The sequence below is a fragment of the Solanum dulcamara genome, chromosome 10 (assembly GCF_947179165.1).
Source record: "Solanum dulcamara chromosome 10, daSolDulc1.2, whole genome shotgun sequence".
NCBI classification, from domain to species: Eukaryota; Viridiplantae; Streptophyta; class Magnoliopsida; order Solanales; family Solanaceae; genus Solanum; species Solanum dulcamara.
Genome location: NC_077246.1, coordinates 67,516,002 through 67,538,307, shown reverse-complemented (window position 1 = coordinate 67,538,307; position 22,306 = coordinate 67,516,002). Strand labels below are relative to the sequence as shown.

The following is a 22,306-nucleotide window of genomic DNA, read 5'->3' as shown; positions in this document are numbered from 1 at the left end:
TATACTTATATAACTGCCTTTAATGTTCCTTTTGGATAATATGAATGGAACGTTATGCCTTTTGGTGTAAAAAATGTCCCTTCTGAATTTCATAAAATAATGAATGATATTTTGAATCCATATTTAGATTTTATAATTATTTATATCGGTGATATTTTGGTTTACTCAAAAACTTTTGAAACACATATCAAGCATCTTGATATTTTCAAAATGATTGTTATACAAAACGGTTTGGTTATATCTAAATCAAAAATGAGTTTGTTTTAAATTGATGTCCGATTTCTTGGACATAATATTTGCCAAGGGAAGATTAATTCCATTCAAAGATCTATTGACTTTGCTTCAAAATTTTCTGATATTATAACAGATAGGACTATGCTTCAAAGATTTTTGGGAATTTTAAATTATATTTCTCACTTTTACAAAAATATATCTAGAGATTTATCCCCGCTATGCGAGAGATTAAAAAAGAATCATAAATCTCCTTGGACTGATAGTCTGACTGAATTAGTCAAATCTATTAAACAACGTGTTAAATCTTTACCGTGTTTAACGCTTGCTAACCCTGCTTGGCAAAAATATATTGAAACATATGCTTCTAATATTGGTTATGGAGGAATACTCAAACAAATTAATCTCCATGACAAATGTGAATATCTTATACGATTAAATTTAGGAAAATGGATTGAGACCCAGAGAAAATATGCTACTGTGGCTCATGAAATGCTATGCAATGTTAAGTGTATTTTAAAATTTCAGGATGATCTATATAATCAACGGTTTCTGATTAAAACAGATGCTCAATCAGTCAAATATATTTGACAAAGACTTTAAACATGATGCCTCTAAATTAATCTTTGCTAGTTGGCAGGCCCAATTGGCCTCATTTGATTTCGATATCCAGTATAAAAAGAGAATTGATAATTCTCTACCTGACTTCCTATCTAGGAAATATTTGAGCACCTAATTATGCATTATTTTGCAGGTTTCTTTGAAGATAAAGAACTTATTACCATTTTAAAGGCAATTCCTTTAAGACAAGATATTCAGACAATAATTCTGTTAAATTAATCGTCAAAATTATTAGAGAAGCAATGGAAACCCCTCACTTCTCTATTCATTCTTATGAGGATGATGACAGTCCTTATTATCTTGATACAGAAGATTATTTTGAATTTCATTAACATGATTTGTTACATCTGCAGAATGGCAGACCCTCAATGGTCTATAATACGAGGAAAAGGCAATATAGCCAGAGGCATGGAAGGATTAACCCATCACAAAGGTCGTCATACGGCTCTTCATCCTCATCTAATAATTTTACGATTGGGAAACAAGAACTTGATAAACTCAAAATTAGGCGAAACATCATCTTCGTCAGCCCCAAAGGATGATACTCCTACAATAAATCTGAAAGATATTCCAGAATATAGTCCATTGTATGGGCAACTGAAGGCATATTTGGAATCTCAAAAGCAAAAAGATACTTTTACTTCTATGGTCAAAGAAGTCAATGACAATAACTGTTATGAAGAAGGACCTACCAAAGAAATTATATTTCTTCTTAGATAACTCTGATATTTAGAGAAGTGATGAACCATGGAAAATATTCCAAAGGTATTTGGTAAGGGGATTATACTTCCCTGGGGAGTCATATAAGACTTGCACTTATTATGAAACAATCCTAATCATTCCAACACTTCACAACAAAAGAGAATGTTTATAATTTCTCTAAGGTCATTATCAAGTAGATTATATCTGTGGAAGAGTGGGGAATCTCCACCATGAATGAACGACAAGTTTGCGTAAATAAAATGAACATAAACCTGACTTATTGGGATTATATTCAGGCTTTTAAAAAGGTTTTTTATTATAATAATGATAAACATAAGCACACTTGATTTATAAAAAAATGTACTAAAGTATTTAATGGACCAATTCCAAACTGGTTCATAAGATGGTGGACTTTCCATGGACCCTCGATAAAAAATTTGTCGTATGAATATTTAAACTTATATAAAGAATGGACTAAAGTTTCTCCATTCCTCACAGAGTTATACCTCTCAGATCATGTTTGTAATTTAGACAAAATTGCTCAGATTTTTTTTATTGAATTCTCTATTCCATGGATCCATAAATGGCTTTCCGAAGTCGGGTTCACCCTTGACGAAAAGATTCCTTGTTTATACCAAGTTTATTATAATAACTTATGGGACAAATTAACTAGGAAAGACCCAAAAACTAAACAAACATATGGACAAGATCTCGTAGACAATTTTCGAGCAAAAATACAAGATTATACAAAACTACCACAAAAGAAATTGGTAGCAAATAATTCTGTCAAACATATTGCTCGAAGAATTTTAGTGCAACAAGGCAATAAAAGCGAGATGATAAATGAATATCTCGAAGAAGTAAAAAGGAATTTGCTTCAAATTCTAACAAAGTATGATAAATCTGACACTCCAATGAAAAGTGAAGCAAGCAATGATGATATCGCAGATGCACAGTTTGATGGACCAAGACCGATGTTATCAGAAATCGAGCTAGAAAAGGTGAAAGATTTCCTCCAATCCCTACAAGACAAAGAAGAATTCCTCAAAACAGTTGTCAAAGGAAAAGGAAAAGCAGAATGAGAAAATCACTCCAGACCCTTAAAAGATTGAAAAGACTTCGGGCCATGAGAGGCTATAATCAAAGCAAGATAAGAATGAAGATGATAATCTTCTTAACAGTAGAAACACTGTATCAACATTAGATATACTGTACTAGGGACCCATATAAGGGACCATTTTTATTCCTTATGTTTCTTATGTTCGCTTATATAAAAGGCAATTGTTTTACGTTTCTAGGTAGAAGTTTTCGAGTACTCTCTCTCCCCCTAGTAAAAACTCTCTCTCTTGTAAAAACTCTCTTTGTGAATAAAGAATCAAGTTTGGCAAAGCTTTCGTGTTCTTAAGGTGTATTTTTTTTAATTTTTATCTTTTCTCCATAGCCGTGACTTTGTCCGGCTAGAAACTTCATATCTATGCTAGGTATCTAAGTTCTATTACATATTTATTATAAAAGGCCAGACTCAGTTGAAATATACGGGATTTTTATAGTTTTTTGATTTGGTTCTGAGATGATGGTACATCGATTATGACACTACTTTATTGATTTAACCTAGCAAGCAGTAGTGTCCTCGATGAAGAAGAAAATAAATACGGGCAGTATTTCCCACTGTTAGAACTGTATCAGAATATCTTACAGGCCCATATGCACACCCAAAGAATAACAATTGCGGATTTCCTTGTCACAAAAAAATTTATCTTTGTACGGAGACCTCTTTATGATTTTTGAGGGTAATTGGGAAGTGGTAGAGGAACAATTTTGATTCTTGTAATTTGTGGGATTTTAAGGTATTGTGCTTGTTAAAAGACGACCTTTCACAGATTTACATATTGATGTTACTTGAATCTTGATTCTTGAAACTAATTGAAATAACTTGAATCTTTATTCATGTAATTATTTGAAGTAATTAAGTGATGATAGAAAACTTTTAAGGTGGAAAAATGTTTATTGTCCACAACTCTCTCTCTCTCTCTCTCTCTCTCTCACGATATTCACAATTTCTCTATTTGCTACTTGCAGCGTTGGTCGAAGTTCTCTCTGCGATAGTTCTCATTGTTCTATTCCTCCTGCAGAAATTTGGTACCACTCCTCTTTTGGATGTACAGTATTATTCAAGGCGATATCACCCCATTACATAGTCCTCTTCTTCTTAAGAAATGGAAAGCAAGGATGGATATATCTTGGTGGTACTGTCATCTGCATTACAGGTAAGCCTCGTTGTTGGTATGGCCTGCAATATTTCTTCAATTAAGTTAAGATCTAAATCCATTTCCTCATGTTTGGAAATTCACATGCTTCATCTAGTATGGGCATTGAATTATTATGTTAGGGGCAGTAACTGTGAAATTGGGGAAACGTTTTTGCTTTATAGATAACTGGATTATGTGCTACGTCTGGCGGCGTATGACCTAAGTAGAGATGGTCTTTAAATATCTGCATTTTAAAACTTCATTTGGCTTGACTGCATTAGTCACTGTTCATTTTTAGGTTTGTTTTTGGAATCCCTGAACTAGTTCCCAAATGTCAGTCACTTAAATTTTGCGAGTGACCTAATCTTCCCATTTTCTTGTCCAAAGTGTATCTATGCCTCCCCGAGTGGTGATGTGATAGATATAAGTATAACCAGATGAGAAAAGGGGAAGTTTATGCATGCACTGCTACGATTTTACCTCTAATTTTTGTTCACTCCTTTTCCCTTTCACAATATTTTTCTCTTTTTCCATAAGAAGAAAGGTGGAGTTTTTTTTTTTTTACTTTCTTTCCCTTTTACTTTGCAATTAAGGTTGGGGAAAATTTGGACCAGTTATCATGTGTACAATGTCTAGCCATGGCGGGAAAAGCTCAAACCCGGTGTCTTACTCATTTCCAATCCTTAGAAACTCGAAAGGAGATGAGTGGAGGAGGTGGAAAGTATTACGAAGAATATTTATAGTACAAACTACAAAAAGTCTTTTGACTTTCTTTCTTGGGTGACTGCTGTTTCATCGATTGGTGTGGTTCGAGAGACCCAAAATGTGGAGGGTGTTCTAGATTAGTTAGCTCAGAGAGTTCCGACGTCGACCATGGTGTTTTTCTCGCTAAGTTTTCAGATTCCTCGCACTCCTTTTTTTTTGGGTGTAGTGGGGGTTTATGGGCTAGTGAAAAAGGAAGGATGGAAGGGGTTAGGGGGTGGTGAGTACCTTTCTCCGAAAAATATTGGTTTGCTAGAGTTAATTTCTGGACAAGATCTGGTAGTAGACATAGATGCTTTTCGGTATCTTGTCCTATTTACTCTTCAAATATTTTTGTGGTTGGCCTCCCTTATTCTCTTTTTCTTTCTTCAACAAGGTACCAATTTATGTAGAAATATAATGAAGATGGGATCCTTTTATAACTAAAAAGGAAATCTCATAAAATGGTAAAAGATTTGAATTCGTTGATCCTTCCAAAAGAAGATTATTAGGTAGAATCAAGATAAATGAATTAGGAAATTGTGTGGAGCGGAAACTCTAAACTAAAATGAAAAAATAAAATCCTATCCAGGAAAGTGAGATGGCTTCACAAATTCACAAAAAGTGAATTATTAACACAATGCATCAGTCAAAAAGAAAAAAAATGGAACACGCTTTCTAGCTACTAATTGGAGCTCTGACAAATGGTTGCTGCAAAATGTTATATTTAGCTCCACGCCCCTAAGGAAAGTGAGAACAATTTCTTTGACATGTGTCCTATCCAGGTGGTATTAGATACAACAACATATTCAGTGTGATCCCACTTGTGTCTGGGGAGGATAGAGTGTACGCACACCTCACCCCTGTGAGGTAGATAGGCAGGTGGTATTAGATACAATTTGAACAAAATGTATGAGTGTGTGTGTGTATACCAAATTGCCCAAATAATTTATGTGTGTAACTTGACTTCTTGGACAAGTTCTAGGGGAAAATTATGACTTTTCCCTTTACTTATTTTCAACAGATGCTGGTCTTGTTTCCCTCATATTGGGAAGGCTACAAAGATGTTTGGATTTAGGCAAGAAGATATGTAAAATATCCTCTGTTTAACAGTACATCATATCATATTTTTCAGGTTCTGAAGCAATGTTTGCTGATCTTGGTCATTTCAACAGGAGTTCAATTCGGGTAAAATACATACTACGTCTTGGAATTTTTCTTAGTCTCTTCTTCTTGCTTGTTTTATAGGATTTACGTATCCTTGTTTTCTGGCAGATAGCTTTTCTCTTTACTATATATCCATTATTAGTGCTGACATATGCGGGACAGACGGCATATCTGATCAGAACTCCCGACGACCATTTTGATGGATTTTACAAGTTTATACCATCTGCTGTGTACTGGCCAATTTTTGTTATAGCCACATTAGCTGCAATAGTAGCAAATCAGTCGCTGATTTCAGCCACCTTTTCTGTTATCAAGCAATCAGTTGTGTTGGATTATTTTCCTCGGGTGAAGGTAGTTCACACATACTCCTGCAAAGAAGGCGAGGTTTACTCACCAGAAGTTAAATACATCCTCATGATTCTCTGTGTTGCAGTCATACTAATTTTCGGAGATGGGCAAGACAACGGAAATGCCTTTGGTAAGAAGATTCTCTAAGCCCTCCTTTTAATATTTCATTCTTGATGATTTTTGTTCTTAGTGACTATGTCAAATGAATTGATCCCTTTATGGAAGTTATCTTTTGCTAGTCTACTATGGCCTGACATCGACTACTGACATTTTCTTGATCTAATTTACTGCCATTTGGTGATGACTTGTTTATTGTAAGGAGTAACTGGTGTAATGAAATGAGTTAAACAAATTCTGAAGCTTATTTTTCTCATACTATTTGGTTCATTGTTTTCAGAAATTGTCTTGTCTTGCTTAGCATTGTCCAAAGAGAAATTTCACGAGTAGTGATAACGAACATATATGTTTATATTAAGGTATAAATTGCAGTCTCTATTTTGAGGTGGAGATCAGTTCTTCGGTTGGTGTTACTTCACACCCAGCATAAGGATACAAACTTCCCCATGTGAAATATTCATCTTCATAGGAGCATTTTCATAGTACTCGTGACTCGTGACCATGTTTTGCATCCAACGGCATTAGAAAACTGGGCTTTTCTCAAGGAAAAAGGGCCAAATAAACCTTGAACTATTCAAAATGGGTCTGGTTTACCGTCCGTTACATTTTTGGCTCAAAAATACCTTTACCGTTACGTGTTTGGCTAAGAAATACCCTCCAACTATCAAAATAGCTCAAAATACCCTTCTCACTAACGGTTGCTCCAAAACAAGGAAAAATGGGTCATAATTGTGCTAAAGGACATCTCATGATGGTCATGATTTACTATTCTTACAACTCTTCAACTCTTTTTGAAAACTGGTAACATACTGCTGTTCAACTCTTTTCTATCGTCAGTGTGGTAAATATTGCATTAACTACTTAAAATGGATTCTTTAACAGGTGTTGTTGTTAGCATGGTTATACTTATAACCACTGTATTGTTGACATTGGTTATGATCATTATTTGGAGAAGTCCACCAGCTCTGTTCGCGCTCTACTTTGTTGTATTTTTTGTGATGGAAAGTGTATATGTTAGTGCAATCTTCACAAAAAATCCAGAAGGTGGTTGGATTCCTTTTGCCATTTCTTTCATCCTTGCTTTCATTATGTTTTTTTGGTTCTATGGTAGGCCGAGAAAACTCGAGTATGAATTGACACACAAGATAGACTTGGAGAGAATAAGGCCACTGCTAACGGATCTAGGTCTTCGGAGAGTTCCCGGACTCTGCTTCTTCTACACGAATATCCAAGATGGTTTAACCCCAATTTTAGGTCATTACATAAAGAATATGAAGGGGAGCCTTGGAGTAACTGCTAAAGTTATTGCCATGTGACAATCTCTGGCAGAAATGCAAGGTAAGGCTGCGTACAATAGACTCTTGCGGTCAGGTCCTTCCCCGGACCCTGGGCATAGTGGGAGCATAGTGTACCAGGCTTCCCCCCCCCCCAAGTAGCACCAGGTGAAAGGGTTGTTATTATTAAACTAGGTCTCAGAGGGGTTTATAGATGTGTGATTCGGTATGGTTATGCAGATAAGCTTAGTTTTGAAGGGGATGATTTGGTTAATCAAGTTAACCAGAGTTTACGGGTTCATGTGCTCCACTGCTCCAATTCATCGGAGGTAGATGATGAAGTTTCCGAATTGGAAGAGGCAAAGCTTGCTGGGGTGGTCCATATTCAGGGAAAGACAAGGCTTTATATCGGTAAGTGTTGTAGATGGTTTGATAGTACAATGCTTGCTTTTCTATGAAGTTTTGCATAGCAATTGCAGATCTGCCCTGCCTGCTATGGGTGTACCATTACCCCAATGTATCGAGGTCAGAATGCTCTACAAGGCTTGACTTGTTCTTATTGGCTTAACTACAAGGCACTGAAAAAGTTCCAAGAAGATTGATTACAACAATAACAGGTAAGATCAATTTGTTCTACCTAGTTTCAATACATATATATATCTTTTCATATTTCAAAAGTCAAGAAGATGTATATTTTAGTGGGATATAGCATGTCTTAGGAAATCTCAAATGTGAATAAGGCATGCTGTAGTTGATATACTCATTAGAAAGCAATTGATAAAAGCTATGGAGGATCAATACAGAAGTTGAAAATATTTTTTTCAAATTTTTTACATAGTGATTTTGATATGCTTCACTTTAAGCCGAGGGTCCATTGGAAACAGTCTCTATACTTCAACAAGATAAGAGTAAGATTGCATACATATCATCTTTTTGTTTTGTGACAAACATCATTGTTGGTATTTCTCTTACCAAAACAAAATGAGAAGAAAAACCAAATTAGAAGTCCTAACAGAGGTTTAGGTTTTTAAATTCTTGTTCAAATTCAGGGTTTGTGGGTTTTGAACTTTGAAATTCTTGTTCAAATTCAGAGATTTATGGGTTTTCGGGTTTGAGATTCTTGCTCCAAGGGGTTTGTGGATTTTGGGGTTTGAGATTCTTGCTCAAAGGGGTTTGTGGATTTTGGGGTTTGAGATTCTTGTTTAAAGGGGTTTGTGGATTTTGGGGTTTGAGATACTTGTTCAAAGGGGTTTGTGGGGTTTGGGGTTAGGGGTTCTTGTTCAACTCAAGAATTTGTCAGTACATGGGTTTGGGGTTCTAGTTCAAATTCTTGATTAGTCTCTGTTTTATTAGTTTGTCTTTAATTAATTATAGAAGAACGTCATTAACATAGTAAAATAACAAGTGCATAAATAAAAACTGAGAAACAAATGTATAGAAACGGAAATTTAGCATATAGATGGTGTTCTTGCATACGGCAACAAAAAGAGCAAAAAAGCTTTTATCAACCACTTTCACAAATGAAAGCGATGAAAGCTTTACAAAGAACAAAAGTAAAAAATAACACACAAAAAAAGGCTACGGGGATGGTGGAGGGGTAAGGAGGTCGTCATGCTCGATGTTGAGCCTCTGAAGTATCACCCGTATAAAACGGGTGATTCTCCTGAGATCCCTCTCTAGCCGTTCACGATCCTCAGCGAGACCCCGAAACAACCTATCGAGGTCATTTCGGAGGAGAAGGAGGTCGTGGTGACGGTAATGGTGGTGGACACTCCTTGGTGGTGGTGGTGCTTGAATATGTCTAGCCATTGTCGATGCTGGTGGTGAAGCTTATGAAATTATGTTTATGCATAAAAACTGACAATTTTGATGATTTATAGACCTAGGAGAGTGAATATCTAATAATTTAGGATTTTTTTGAGAAAGTAATCTCCAATTTTGGTATGAAAATGATTATTATTCCTTAAACCAAATTTTTTTTGGATTGGAACCTTCTTGAACACTATCCACGGTCAACTTGACTATAAGGTTACTAAACTAAATTGCTTGAGGTTTCAATTATCTAAAAACTATTCCTATTCTCTTTTTAAATTTAACTGTATTGTGATTCTTTTTAACAATTTATATAGAATACATTTAAAAAAAAGTGGGGGCCCCAAAAAAATTAAGGCCTCAAGCAATTTACTTTAGTGACCTTGTAGTCTAGCTGACCGTGGATAGAGTTCAAGAAGGTTACAATCCAATAATTTTTGTTTAACGAATGTCAATCATTTTCATACCAAAGTTGGAGATTACTTTCTCAAATATTTTTTCCTAAACTATTAGATATTCAGTACCCTGAGTCTATAAATCATCAAAGTTGTCGATTTTTATGCATAAACATAGGCTTCTCCACCAGTATCGACAACGGCTAGACGTATTCAAGCACCATCACCAACAAGGAGGGTCCACCACCGTTATCGTCACCACGACCTCCTCCTCCTCCAAAATGACCTTGATAGGTTGTTTCGGGGTCTCGCCAATGATCGTGAACGGCGGGAGAGGGATCTCCGGCTAATCACTAGTTTTTTACGGGTGATACTTGAAAGGCTCAACATCGAGCATGAAGACCTCCTTACGGCCCACCATCCCCATAGCGTTTTTTTGTGTGTTATTTTTTGCTTTTCTTCTTTGTAAAGCTTTCATCACTTTCATTTGTGAAAGTGGTTGATAAAAGTTTTTGTTGCTGTTTGGGGGGGAATGTATGCAAGAATACCAGTTATATGTTAAATTTTTGTTTTTATACATTTGTTTCTCTGTTTTTATTTGTGCACTTATTATTTTACTATGCCAGTGACGATCTTCTAAAATAAATTAATGACAACCTAATAAAACAGAGGCTAATCTATAATTTTAACTAAAACCTCAAATCCTGTATTGGCAAATCCCTGAGTTGAACAAGAACCGACAAACCCCTTTGAATAAGAATCTCCAAACCCACAAACCCCTTTGGAGAAGAATCCCAAACCCACAAATCCCTTTAAACAAGAATCTCAATGGATAGAGTTTGTCGGTGCCTATAGTATTAGTAAAGAGTATGTAAGTACTCAATGGAATAGTCAGGGTGCACACAAACTACTACTTCTTTCTTTCTGGTTTATGTGATACTGTTGAAATTTAGAGATTCAAACTTCTAAACTTGACATTGAATTCGCCAATTCGGACATAGAAGGCTTAAAGTGTTATTGAAAGAATATATACTTTATTTGTTTTGATTTAAATAAACTTTTGAATGTACAAAAATGTCCATGTCATGAAAGTTGAAATTAAAATGTTGGCAAAAAAATAAAGAGGCATTCTTTTTTAAACAAATAAAAAAGGAAATTAAGACAACAAACAGAAATAGAGGTAGTATTTGGAAACTATCGTCAAAACTACTATATAAATCACAGTAATTAATAATATAAAATATTTAAAAGACATATAAAGAAAGTTTGGTCGAAGAAAAACATTGGTGACTTTCGAAATTTCAACTGTTCCTCATATATTGTGACAGAGGAAATAAATTAAATGAAAAAGATTCCTATAAACAAGCACATATAAATTTGAATTGAGGTTAAGTTGTTGGTGATGGTATTTCCTTTATCCAATTCCTTCATTATATATAGCTGTATCTTTCATTATATATAGTTGTATCTTTCAATTGAGGTGAAGTTGTTGATGATGATGGTTGACTCTACGAACAATTTTGCATTCAAAATTAAGTTGTCTCTACTAGGATGTACTTTGACATTTGTTTTCACTCAGTTTCTTTCTTGGAAACTATATCGGATTAGGACACTAGCCGATGGGGGACGTTGATACTTGCATACAAGACCTTAGGAGTTGTTTTTGGGGGTCTTGTCACATCTCCACTCTATGTATATCCATCAATGCCGTTAAATTGTCCAACTGAAGATGATTATTTGGGGATCTACTGCATAATGTTTTGGACCCTCAGTTTAATAGGTGTTGTCAAATATGCTACCATAGCTCTCAAAGCTGATGATCAGGGCGAAGGTATTACTGATCTCTCTCTCTCTCTCTTTGTACTTTTGCTACTTACGATCGAGGTGACTCAGGTTTCCAGAAACTGTTCCTTTGTATTCATACTAAAAATTAATCTTTTGGAGAATGTTGAAGGTTTTAAAGAAGGATGGTTATAATGCTGACTCCATTCCTAGTTTCCTTTATTTTTCGTTTGAAATTCCTTTTGAAAGCCACCACGGTGTTTTTTTCATATCGCTTTTGATGTAATCATTATAGAAACTTTAGTTCTGGAACATGGTCTTTTGAAGGTGGAACATTTGCTCTTTATTCATTACTCTGCAGAAATATAAATATTGGGATTCTTTCTTCCAAGAGTGCCAGTTTGAATTCAAGTTTATTCCTATGTTAACCAATCGAAAAAGCCAAGTACGTTGGGTAATTTTGTGAAAGGAGTTTGATTGCGAGAAGGGTACTGCTTTTCATTGCAATGTTGGGTATGTGCATGCTAATTGGCGATGGCATGCTTACACCTGCCATCTCAGGTATGTTAGCTTATGTTGAGCCTTTTAGTTAACTTCCGGCATCCTTTTGAGTACTCCTCAGTTTTCCTCTTTCATCTTCAGTTTCATTAATTGTACCTTCTTTCTGTTAGTGTTGTCTTCAATGGATGGCTTAAGAGCACGTTTTCCCTCCGTCAATAAATGTAAGTTTGACAGCATGCAGTACGATACATATTGTTCTTTGCTTTCTCAGTCGAGCTCCTTGCACGGGGCTTGCCTAGTGCAGTTTACCTCTCTTGTGTGGTTTGCGGGCTATTACATTGAAGCGGGGTTTACCCTATGCGCACCCGAAGGATAGTAACTGCTGGTTCCCGTGTCATAAAAAATATTGTCTTCGTATGGAGAGGCCTTAATGATTTTAAGGGTAATTGGGAGGTGATAGAGGAACAATTATGATTCTTGTAATTTCTTGGGTTTTAAGGTATTGTGCTTGTTAGCTCAGTTCTTAGTCTCTTCTTCTTGCTTGTTTTATATGATTTACATATCCTTGTTTTCTGGCAGATAGCTTTTCTCTTTACTATATATCTATCTTTAGTGCTGACATATGCGGGACAGATGGCATATCTGATCAGAAATCCCAATGACCATTTTGATGGATTTTACAAGTTTATACCATCTGCTGTGTACTGGCCAATTTTTGTTATAGCCACATTAGCTGCAATAGTAGCAAGTCAGTCGCTGATTTCAGCCACCTTTTCTGTTATTAAGCAATCAGTTGGGTTGCATTATTTTCCTCGGGTGAAGGTAGTTCCCACATCCTCCAGCAAAGAAGGCGAGGTTTACTCACCAGAAGTTAACTACATCCTCATGATTCTCTGTGTTGCAGTCATACTAGTTTTCAGAGATGGGCAAGACATCCGTAACGCCTTCTGTAAGATTTTCTAAGCCTTGGCATTAGTCTTTCATTCTTGGTGACTGTCTTACCTGAATTGATTCCTATATGGAAGCTATCTTTCATAGATTCCTCTTCATTGGAGGGTGGTCGTTACTGTGGCCTGACATCGACTACTGGTGTAATTTAACGCTACTTGTTGATGACTTGTTTATTTTAAGGAGCAACTGGTGTAATGAACTGAGCTAAATAATTTTGAACCTGAATTTTCACATACCATTTGGTTCATTGTTTTCAGAAATTGTCTTTTCTTGTTTAGCCTTGTCCAAATAGAAATTTCACGAGTAGTGATAACACACACATATGTGGTGAAAATCAAGTTCAACTAAACTGTCTTGTCTTGTTTAGCATTGTTTCAAATAAAATTACATAGTATAATCTTGTATGTTTATATTAAAGTATAAATGCATTTTTTCTTGCAACTGTTCAACTCTTTCATATTGTCAGCATAGTAAATATTGCATTAACTACTTAAAATGGATTCTCCAACAGGTGGTGTTGTTAGCATGGTTATGCTTATAACCACTATATTGCTGATATTGGTTATGATCATTATTTGGAGAAGTCCACCAGCTCTGGTCGCACTCTACTTCGTTGTATTTGTTGTGATGGAAAGTGTATATGTTAGTGCAACCTTCACAAATATTCCCGAAGGTGATTGGACTCCTTTTGTCATCTCTTTCATCCTTGCTTTCATTATGTTCGGCTGGTTCTATGGTAGGCCGAGAAAACTCGAGTATGAATTGACACACAAGATAGACTTGGAGAGAATAAGGCCACTGCTAACGGATCTAGGTCTTCGGAGAGTTCCCGGACTCTGCTTCTTCTACACGAATATCCAAGATGGTTTAACCCCAATTTTAGGTCATTACATAAAGAACATGAGATCTCTTCACAAAGTTACTGTATTTACAACTCTTCGGTACTTGCTGGTTCCTAAAGTAGCACCAGGTGAAAGGATCGTTGTTAGTAAACTAGGTCTCAGAGGGGTTTATAGATGTGTGATTCGGTATGGTTATGCAGTTAAGTTTAGTCTTGAAGGGGATGATTTGGTTAATCAAGTTATCCAGTGTTTACGAGCTCATGTGCTCCACTGCTCCAATTCATTGGAGGTAGATGATGAAGTTTCCGAGTTGGAAGAGGCAAAGCTTGCTGGAGTGGTCCATATTCGGAGAAAGACGAGGTTTTATATTGGCAAGCGCTGTGGATGTTTTGATAGAACAATGCTTGTTTTCTATGAAGTCTTGCACAGCAATTGCAGATCTGCATTGCCTTCTATGGGTATACCATTACCTCAACGTATCGAGGTTGGAATGCTCTACGAGGCTTTACATGTTCTTACTGCTTTAACTACAAGGCACTGAAAAAGTTCCAAGAAGATTGATCACATCATTAACAGGTAAGATCAATTTGTTCTACCTAGTTTCAATACATACATATATATATATATATATCTTCATATTTCAAAAGTTAAGAAGATGTATATTTTAGTGGGATATAGCATGTCTTAGGAAATCTCAGGTGTGAATAAGGCATGCTGTATTTGATATACTTATTAGAAAGCAATTGATAAAAGCTATGGAGGATCAATACAGAAGCTGAAAATATTGTTTAGTGGGAAACTTTTTTTCAAATTTTTTACATAGTGATTTTGATATGCTTCACTTTAAGCCGAGGGTCCATTGGAAACAGTCTCTATACTTCAACAAGATAAGAGTAAGATTGCATACATATCATCCTTTTGTTTTGTGACAAACATCATTGTTGGTATTTCTCTTACCAAAATAAAATGAGAAGAAAAACCAAATTAGAAGTCCTAACAAAGGTTTAGGTTTTTAAATTCTTGTTCAAATTCAGGGTTTGTGGGTTTTGAAGTTTGAAATTCTTGTTCAAATTCAGAGATTTATGGGTTTTCGGGTTTGAGATTCTTGCTCCAAGGGGTTTGTGGATTTTGGGGTTTGAGATTCTTGCTCAAAGGGGTTTGTGGATTTTGGGGTTTGAGATTCTTGCTCCAAGGGGTTTGTGGATTTTGGGGTTTGAGATTCTTGCTCCAAGGGGTTTGTGGATTTTGGGGTTTGAGATTCTTGCTCAAAGGGGTTTGTGGATTTTGGGGTTTGAGATTCTTGTTTAAAGGGGTTTGTGGATTTTGGGGTTTGAGATACTTGTTCAAAGGGGTTTGTGGGGTTTGGGGTTAGGGGTTCTAGTTGAAATTCTTGATTAGTCTCTTTTTTATTAGTTTGTCCTTAATTAATTATAGAAGATCGTCATTAACATAGTAAAATAACAAGTGCATCAATAAAAACTGAGAAACAAATGTATAGAAACGGAAATTTAGCATATAGATGGTGTTCTTGCATACGGCAACAAAAAGAGCAAAAAAGCTTTTATCAACCACTTTCACAAATGAAAGCGATGAAAGCTTTACAAAGAACAAAAGTAAAAAATAACACATTAAAAGGCTACGGGGATGGTGGAGGGGTAAGGAGGTCGTCATGCTCGATGTTGAGCCTCTGAAGTATCACCCGTATAAAACGGGTGATTCTCCTGAGATCCCTCTCTAGCCGTTCACGATCCTCAGCGAGACCCCGAAACAACCTATCGAGGTCATTTCGGAGGAGAAGGAGGTCGTGGTGACGGTAATGGTGGTGGACACTCCTTGGTGGTGGTGGTGCTTGAATACGTCTAGCCATTGTCGATGCTGGTGGTGAAGCTTATGAAATTATGTTTATGCATAAAAACTGACAATTTTGATGATTTATAGACCTAGGAGAGTGAATATCTAATAATTTAGGATTTTTTTTTGAGAAAGTAATCTCCAATTTTGGTATGAAAATGATTATTATTCCTTAAACCAAAAAAATGGGATTGTAACCTTCTTGAACTCTATCCACGGTCAGCTCGACTATAAGGTCACTAAAGTAAATTGCTTGAGGTCTCAATATTTTTTGGCCCAACTTTTAAAAAAAAATGTGTTCCATATATTATTAAAATACCTCATGTATGGTTAAATTTTAAAAAAATCTCATGTCTAGTTGACCTTGGATAGAGTTCAAGACGGTTACAATCCAATATTTTTTGTTTAAGGAATGTCAATCATTTTTATACCAAAGATGGAGATTACTTTCGCAAAATCTTTTTTCCTAAACTATTAGATATTCAATCCGCTGAGTCTATAAATCATCAAAGTTGTCGATTTTTATGCATAAACATAAGCTTCACCACTAGCATTGACTATGGCTAAACGTATTCAAGCACCATCACCAACGAGGAGGGTCCACCACCATTACCTTCACCACGACCTCCTTCTTCTCCGAAATGACCTTGATAGGTTGTTTCGGGTTCTCGCCGATGATCGTGAACGGTGGGAGAGGGATCTCTGGCGAATCACCCATTTTTTACGGGTGATACTTGAGAGGCTTGACATCGAGCACGACAACCTCCTTACCTCCCCACCATCCCCGTAACATTTTTTGTGTGTTGCTTTTGTTCTTTGTAAAACTTTCATCACTTTCATATGTGAAAGTGGTTGATAAAAGCTTTTTTGCTGTTTGGGGGCAAATATATGCAAGAACACCAATTATATGTTAAATTTTTGTTTTTATACATTTGTTTCTCTGTTTTTATTTGTGCACTTATTATTTTACTATGCCAGTGACGATCTTCTATAATAAATTAATAAAAGAGAGGCTAATCTATAATTTGAATTAGAACCTCAAATTCCTGAGTTGAACAAGAACCCACAAACCCCTTTGAATAAGAATTTCAAACCCATAAATCCCTTTAAACAAAAATCTCAAACCCTCGAACCCACAAACTCCTTTGAACAAGAATCTCAAACCCCAAAATTTGAACAAGAATCTCAAATCCCAAACCCTTGTTATAAGACCAAAATAAATTATTTCAATCGATCACTTGAATAATTAATTATAGACTAGTATGTTTTACAATTAATCCATATGATATTTTGATTATTGTTGCATATTAATGGATGTCACTATCATCCTTTATGTTGCCACTAGTGGTTGTCTCCAAGTTGAAGACTCAATTTGTACATGATTTTGGCTATAAAAGGAGCCATCAGATATAGGAATTGTGATATACACGGATATAAATTTCCTTTCAGTCTCTCTTTCTCTTATTCTCTCCGCCTTAATTTGCTAAGTTATTTTATTTTATAACACGTAATCAACACGAAACTCTAATTTTTTTTCACAAAATTAACTTCTATATCAGGTATATCTACTGAAAAAATTTAATTTTAGTTGTCTTTATTATTTTTAAATTAATTTTCATCATGTCAAACTTGGAGTTTATGGCACTTGATATTTCTGGCAAAATTTATTTGTCATGGTACTTGATGCTAAAATCCACCTTACCGCTAAGAGTCTTGGTGATGCTATAATCGAAGGAAATAAAGCATCAAGTCAGGATAAAGCGAAGGCTATGATTTTCCTTCGTCATCATCTAGATGAAAGCCTGAAGGTTGACTACTTGACAGTGAAAGATCCACTTGAATTGTGGAAAGATTTAAAAGGGAGGTATGACCACCTCAGGGCAACGGTATTGCCAAGGGCTCGTTATGAGTGAATGCATTTACGATTTCAAGATTTTAAAACTGTAATTCTGTTGTATTTAGAATAACTTTCCAATTAAAATTATGTGGGGAAATTATAAATGATGAGGACATGCTGGAAAGACACTAACTACTTTTCATGCCTCTAATGTGATATTACAGCAGCAATACCGCGAAAAAGGTTTTCAAAAATACTCTAAATTGATCCCATGCCTTCTGGTGGCTGAGCAACATAATGCTCTTTTAATGAAAAATCATGAAGTCCGTCCCACTAGAACTGCTCCGTTATCGGAAGCAAATGTGGTAGAAACACATGGCCAGTCTGAAAGAAGACAAAATAAAAATCAAGGCTACAATAATGTTCGTGGACGTGGCAATGACAGAAGACGATATAATAATCGCCGTGGTGGTGGTCAACATAAAAGGGAGAACAATATGAGTTGTCAAAGTGGCCCTTCAAGAAATAACTGTCATCGTTATGGCATGAAAGGCCACTGAAAAAATGAACGTCGGACGCCTAAGCATTTTGTAAGGCTTTATCCAAATTCCTTCAAAAGAAAGGCAAATACAGGTGATGCCTCTTCTTCTAATGTTTGGATAGAGTCACACTTGACGTTTGAAAATAATGTTGAGGCAAGACCTTCGCATAATGATAATATTACAGCAAATATGGCTTTGAAGGATGACGATTTTAATGACCTCAATGATATTACTCATTTGGAGGTTGAAGACTTCTTTAGGGATTATAATTGATGTTTAATTTCATTATATGATTTACAATATGTTGTCGTTTTTATGTACTTTTGATTATCATGTTTTTACGTTTATCGTGCATAATTTTCTTCTCCGTATTTATTGTAGTAATATAAAAGTATTCAACCTTTCTTTCATTTGCAGTCACAATATGATAGCCATTTTGGCAAATAACCTTGAAACTTAACAAGTTTCTTTGAGACATACTACAATATAATGCATTATAAATTACCAATATCGTTCTTTTAGTTAGTAATAACGCCTCTCTTTCAGAGCCTTCAATCAATTTTGTACTACCGAATATTGTATTGACATAGGCCTTTTTCATAATCAAATGACAGAAATATTTTTTTTTAATATCGTATGAGTTGTGGTACTATCTAAAGGTCACATATCTCCATTACTCATCTTGGATCCAATTGAAGACTGACAAAATTTATTTATCTTCTAAAATAAAAATACATTATAAGAGATAAAATAAGTAATAATATTGCTAGAAAAACATAAGTCATTTTTTCTTCTTTTCTTTTAAATAGATAAACGTAAAAACATGATAATCAAAAGTACATAAAAACGACAACATATTGTAAATCATATAATGAAATTAAACATCAATTATAATCCCTAAAGAAGTCTTCAACCTCCAAATGAGTAATATCATTGAGGTCATTAAAATCGTCATCTTTCAAAGCCATATTTGCTGTAATATTATCATTATGCGAAGGTCTTGCCTCAACATTATTTTCAAACGTCAAGTGTGACTCTATCCAAACATTAGAAGAAGAGGCATCACCTGTATTTGCCTTTCTTTTGAAGGAATTTGGATAAAGCCTTACAAAATGCTTAGGCGTCCGACGTTCATTTTTTCAGTGGCCTTTCATGCCATAACGATGACAGTTATTTCTTGAAGGGCCACTTTGACAACTCATATTGTTCTCCCTTTTATGTTGACCACCACCACGGCGATTATTATATCGTCTTCTGTCATTGCCACGTCCACGAACATTATTGTAGCCTTGATTTTTATTTTGTCTTCTTTCAGACTGGCCATGTGTTTCTACCACATTTGCTTCCGATAACGGAGCAGTTCTAGTGGGACGGACTTCATGATTTTTCATTAAAAGAGCATTATGTTGCTCAGCCACCAGAAGGCATGGGATCAATTTAGAGTATTTTTGAAAACCTTTTTCGCGGTATTGCTGCTGTAATATCACATTAGAGGCATGAAAAGTAGTTAGTGTCTTTCCAGCATTTCCTCATCATTTATAATTTCCCCACATAATTTTAATTGGAAAGTTATTCTAAATACAACAGAATTACAGTTTTAAAATCTTGAAATCGTAAATGCATTCACTCATAACGAGCCCTTGGCAATACCGTTGCCCTGAGGTGGTCATACCTCCCTTTTAAATCTTTCCACAATTCAAGTGGATCTTTCACTGTCAAGTAGTCAACCTTCAGGCTTTCATCTAGATGATGACGAAGGAAAATCATAGCCTTCGCTTTATCCTGATTTGATGCTTTATTTCCTTCGATTATAGCATCACCAAGACCCTTAGCGGTAAGGTGGATTTTAGCATCAAGTACCATGACAAATAAATTTTGCCAGAAATATCAAGTGCCATAAACTCCAAGTTTGACATGATGAAAATTAATTTAAAAATAATAAAGACAACTAAAATTAAATTTTTTCAGTAGATATACCTGATATAGAAGTTAATTTTGTGAAAAAAATTAGAGTTTCGTGCTGATTACGTGTTATAAAATAAAATAACTTAGCAAATTAAGGCGGAGAGAATAAGAGAAAGAGACTGAAAGAAAATTTATATCCGTGTATATCACAATTCCTATATCTGATGGCTCCTTTTATAGATATTCAATCCCCTGAGTCTATAAATCATCAAAGTTGTCGATTTTTATGCATAAACGTAAGCTTCACCACCAACATTGACTATGGATAAACATATTCAAGTACCATCACCAACGAGGAGGGTCTACCACCATTACCGTCACCACGACCTCCTTCTCCTCCAAAATGACCTTGATAGATTATTTCGGGTTCTCTCCGATGATCATGAACGGTGGGAGAGGAATGTCCAGCGAATCACCCATTTTTTACGGGTGGTACTTCAGAGGCTTGACATCGAGCATGACAACCTCCCCACCATCCCCATAACGTTTTTTGTGTGTTGCTTTAGTTCTTTGTAAAGCTTTCATCACTTTCATATGTGAAAGTGGTTGATAAAAACTTTTTTGCTGTTTGGGGGCAAATATATGCAAGAACACCATTTATATCTTACATTTCCGTTTTTATACAATTATTTCTCTATTTTTATTTGTGCATTTATTATTTTACGATGCCAGTGACGATTTTCTATAATAAATTAATAAAAGAGAGGCTAATCTATAATTTTAATTAGAAACTCAAATTCCTGAGTTGAACAAGAACCCACAAACCCCTTTGAATAAGAATCTCAAACCCATAAATCCCTTTAAACAAGAATCTCAAACCCACAAACTCCTTTGAATAGGAATCTCGAACCCACAAACTCCTTTAAACAAGAATCTCGAATCCACAAACCTCTGAATTTGAACAAGAATCTCAAATATCAAACCCTTGTTATAAGACCAAAGTAAATTATTTCAATCGATCACTGGAATAATTAATTATAGACTAGTATGTTCTACAATTAATCCATGTGATATTTTGATTATAAATAGTCTCCTTTTAGGCTTGTTGAATTTTCACAAGTCAGGCATATCCCAAAACCCTAAAATCTAAAATGAATTAGTATATACTAAATTGGTTAGTGTATAATAGACCAAAACCTTCATATATATAATCAACCTGTTAGTCTACAATCAATCTGACGAATATATAGCTCACAAACATTAGAATATGGCTAAAAAGGCAATCATTAAATATATTAAATTATTTAATTGGTATATTATATTTCAAACATTATAATACTACTTGCTAGTTGCTACATCATAGGCGTGTCCATGATCAACTCAACATACAATCAAAAGGTTTTAGAATGAGCAATTATGGTCTAATGTAGTCTTTGAAAGGAAAACTTTAATGAAAAAAAAGAAGCTTGTAAATGATTAGTGCTCAGTAACTTTATGAATCTTTAAAATGTAGTAATCCTGCATGAAATACAATTAGACCTTGCATCTAATTGCCACAAAAATTCACGCGGTCCATAAAGAGAAGTCATGGTGAAAACAAAGTTAAGGTGGAGGATCATACTATATACGGTCAGATCTCTTTATAATGGTCCTCTGGTGTAATAATAGTTAATTATAATGGTCAAGTTCTCATTTAAACTTATTTTTTCATGTTATATGCACTCATTGTATATCAACTTCGTCGTCTATATCTCGTCTCTTTCGTCCGCCATTGATTTTCTAACCCTTTGTCACATTCTCAAGAACAAAAGGCAAAGTTTTCTGTTAAGTTTTGTTTGTCGGAGTGCTGCTCGGTGATCAGAATCCCAGTTGTCTGAGGAACTAGCGACTGCCTGTGATTTGAGAGGATTACTCTTCTGGGTCAGCTGTGTTCTGAAGCATTAGGCGATTGTTCAGGGCTGGAATTTGAGCTAGAGCTGAAGCATTTCATAGAACTCAGAAGTAGGGGCATAAGGTGTTTGACAAAAGTCCAAAGAGAAAAAGACAGATTCCATCATCAACAAGCTTCTCGCTCGTAACTCCGTCGTGAATAGTATTTTTCGGCGGCAACCAGGTTCATTTCAATTGGAGTTGGTACCTCCGGTTTCCATATCTTTCCATATTTATTCTTTGCTTATACAGTTGTAGTTACATTTTGCTGACTTTAGACCTTTGAATAATTTATTAGTTCATATGCGTTTTCATGGCTTTGGATAGTGATGGTAGACTAGGATCATGTTCTCGCTCAGGGACAGGGACGGGGATGAGGGTAAGAAGGAGTAAGTGGGTTAAAGGAGCGTTTAGACTGAGAGTACGTTCTTGGAACATTGGGACGTTAACGGGAAAATCCATAGAGCTAGTTAAGATTCTAAAGAAGAGGATGATTAACATAGCTTGTG

General features: G+C 35.5%; 2 protein-coding genes across 2 annotated transcripts; both read left to right on the top strand.

Annotated features, from left to right (window-relative positions):
- Positions 1–3,354: 3,354 nt before the first annotated feature.
- On the top strand, positions 3,355–12,872 carry LOC129871463 (probable potassium transporter 17). Its single transcript, XM_055946374.1, has 9 exons — positions 3,355–3,401; positions 3,634–3,821; positions 5,680–5,732; positions 5,820–6,189; positions 7,059–7,514; positions 7,691–8,067; positions 11,237–11,488; positions 11,801–12,000; positions 12,111–12,872. The coding sequence occupies exons 3-5, from the start codon at positions 5,691–5,693 to the stop codon at positions 7,490–7,492; spliced, it is 846 nt and encodes a 281-aa protein (XP_055802349.1). The 5' UTR covers positions 3,355–3,401; positions 3,634–3,821; positions 5,680–5,690; the 3' UTR covers positions 7,493–7,514; positions 7,691–8,067; positions 11,237–11,488; positions 11,801–12,000; positions 12,111–12,872.
- A 514-nt stretch (positions 12,873–13,386) lies between these two features.
- On the top strand, positions 13,387–15,041 carry LOC129869901 (probable potassium transporter 17). Its single transcript, XM_055944473.1, has 2 exons — positions 13,387–14,267; positions 14,810–15,041. Exons 1-2 carry the CDS (start codon positions 13,387–13,389, stop codon positions 15,039–15,041), a joined length of 1,113 nt encoding a protein of 370 aa, XP_055800448.1.
- Positions 15,042–22,306: the final 7,265 nt, after the last annotated feature.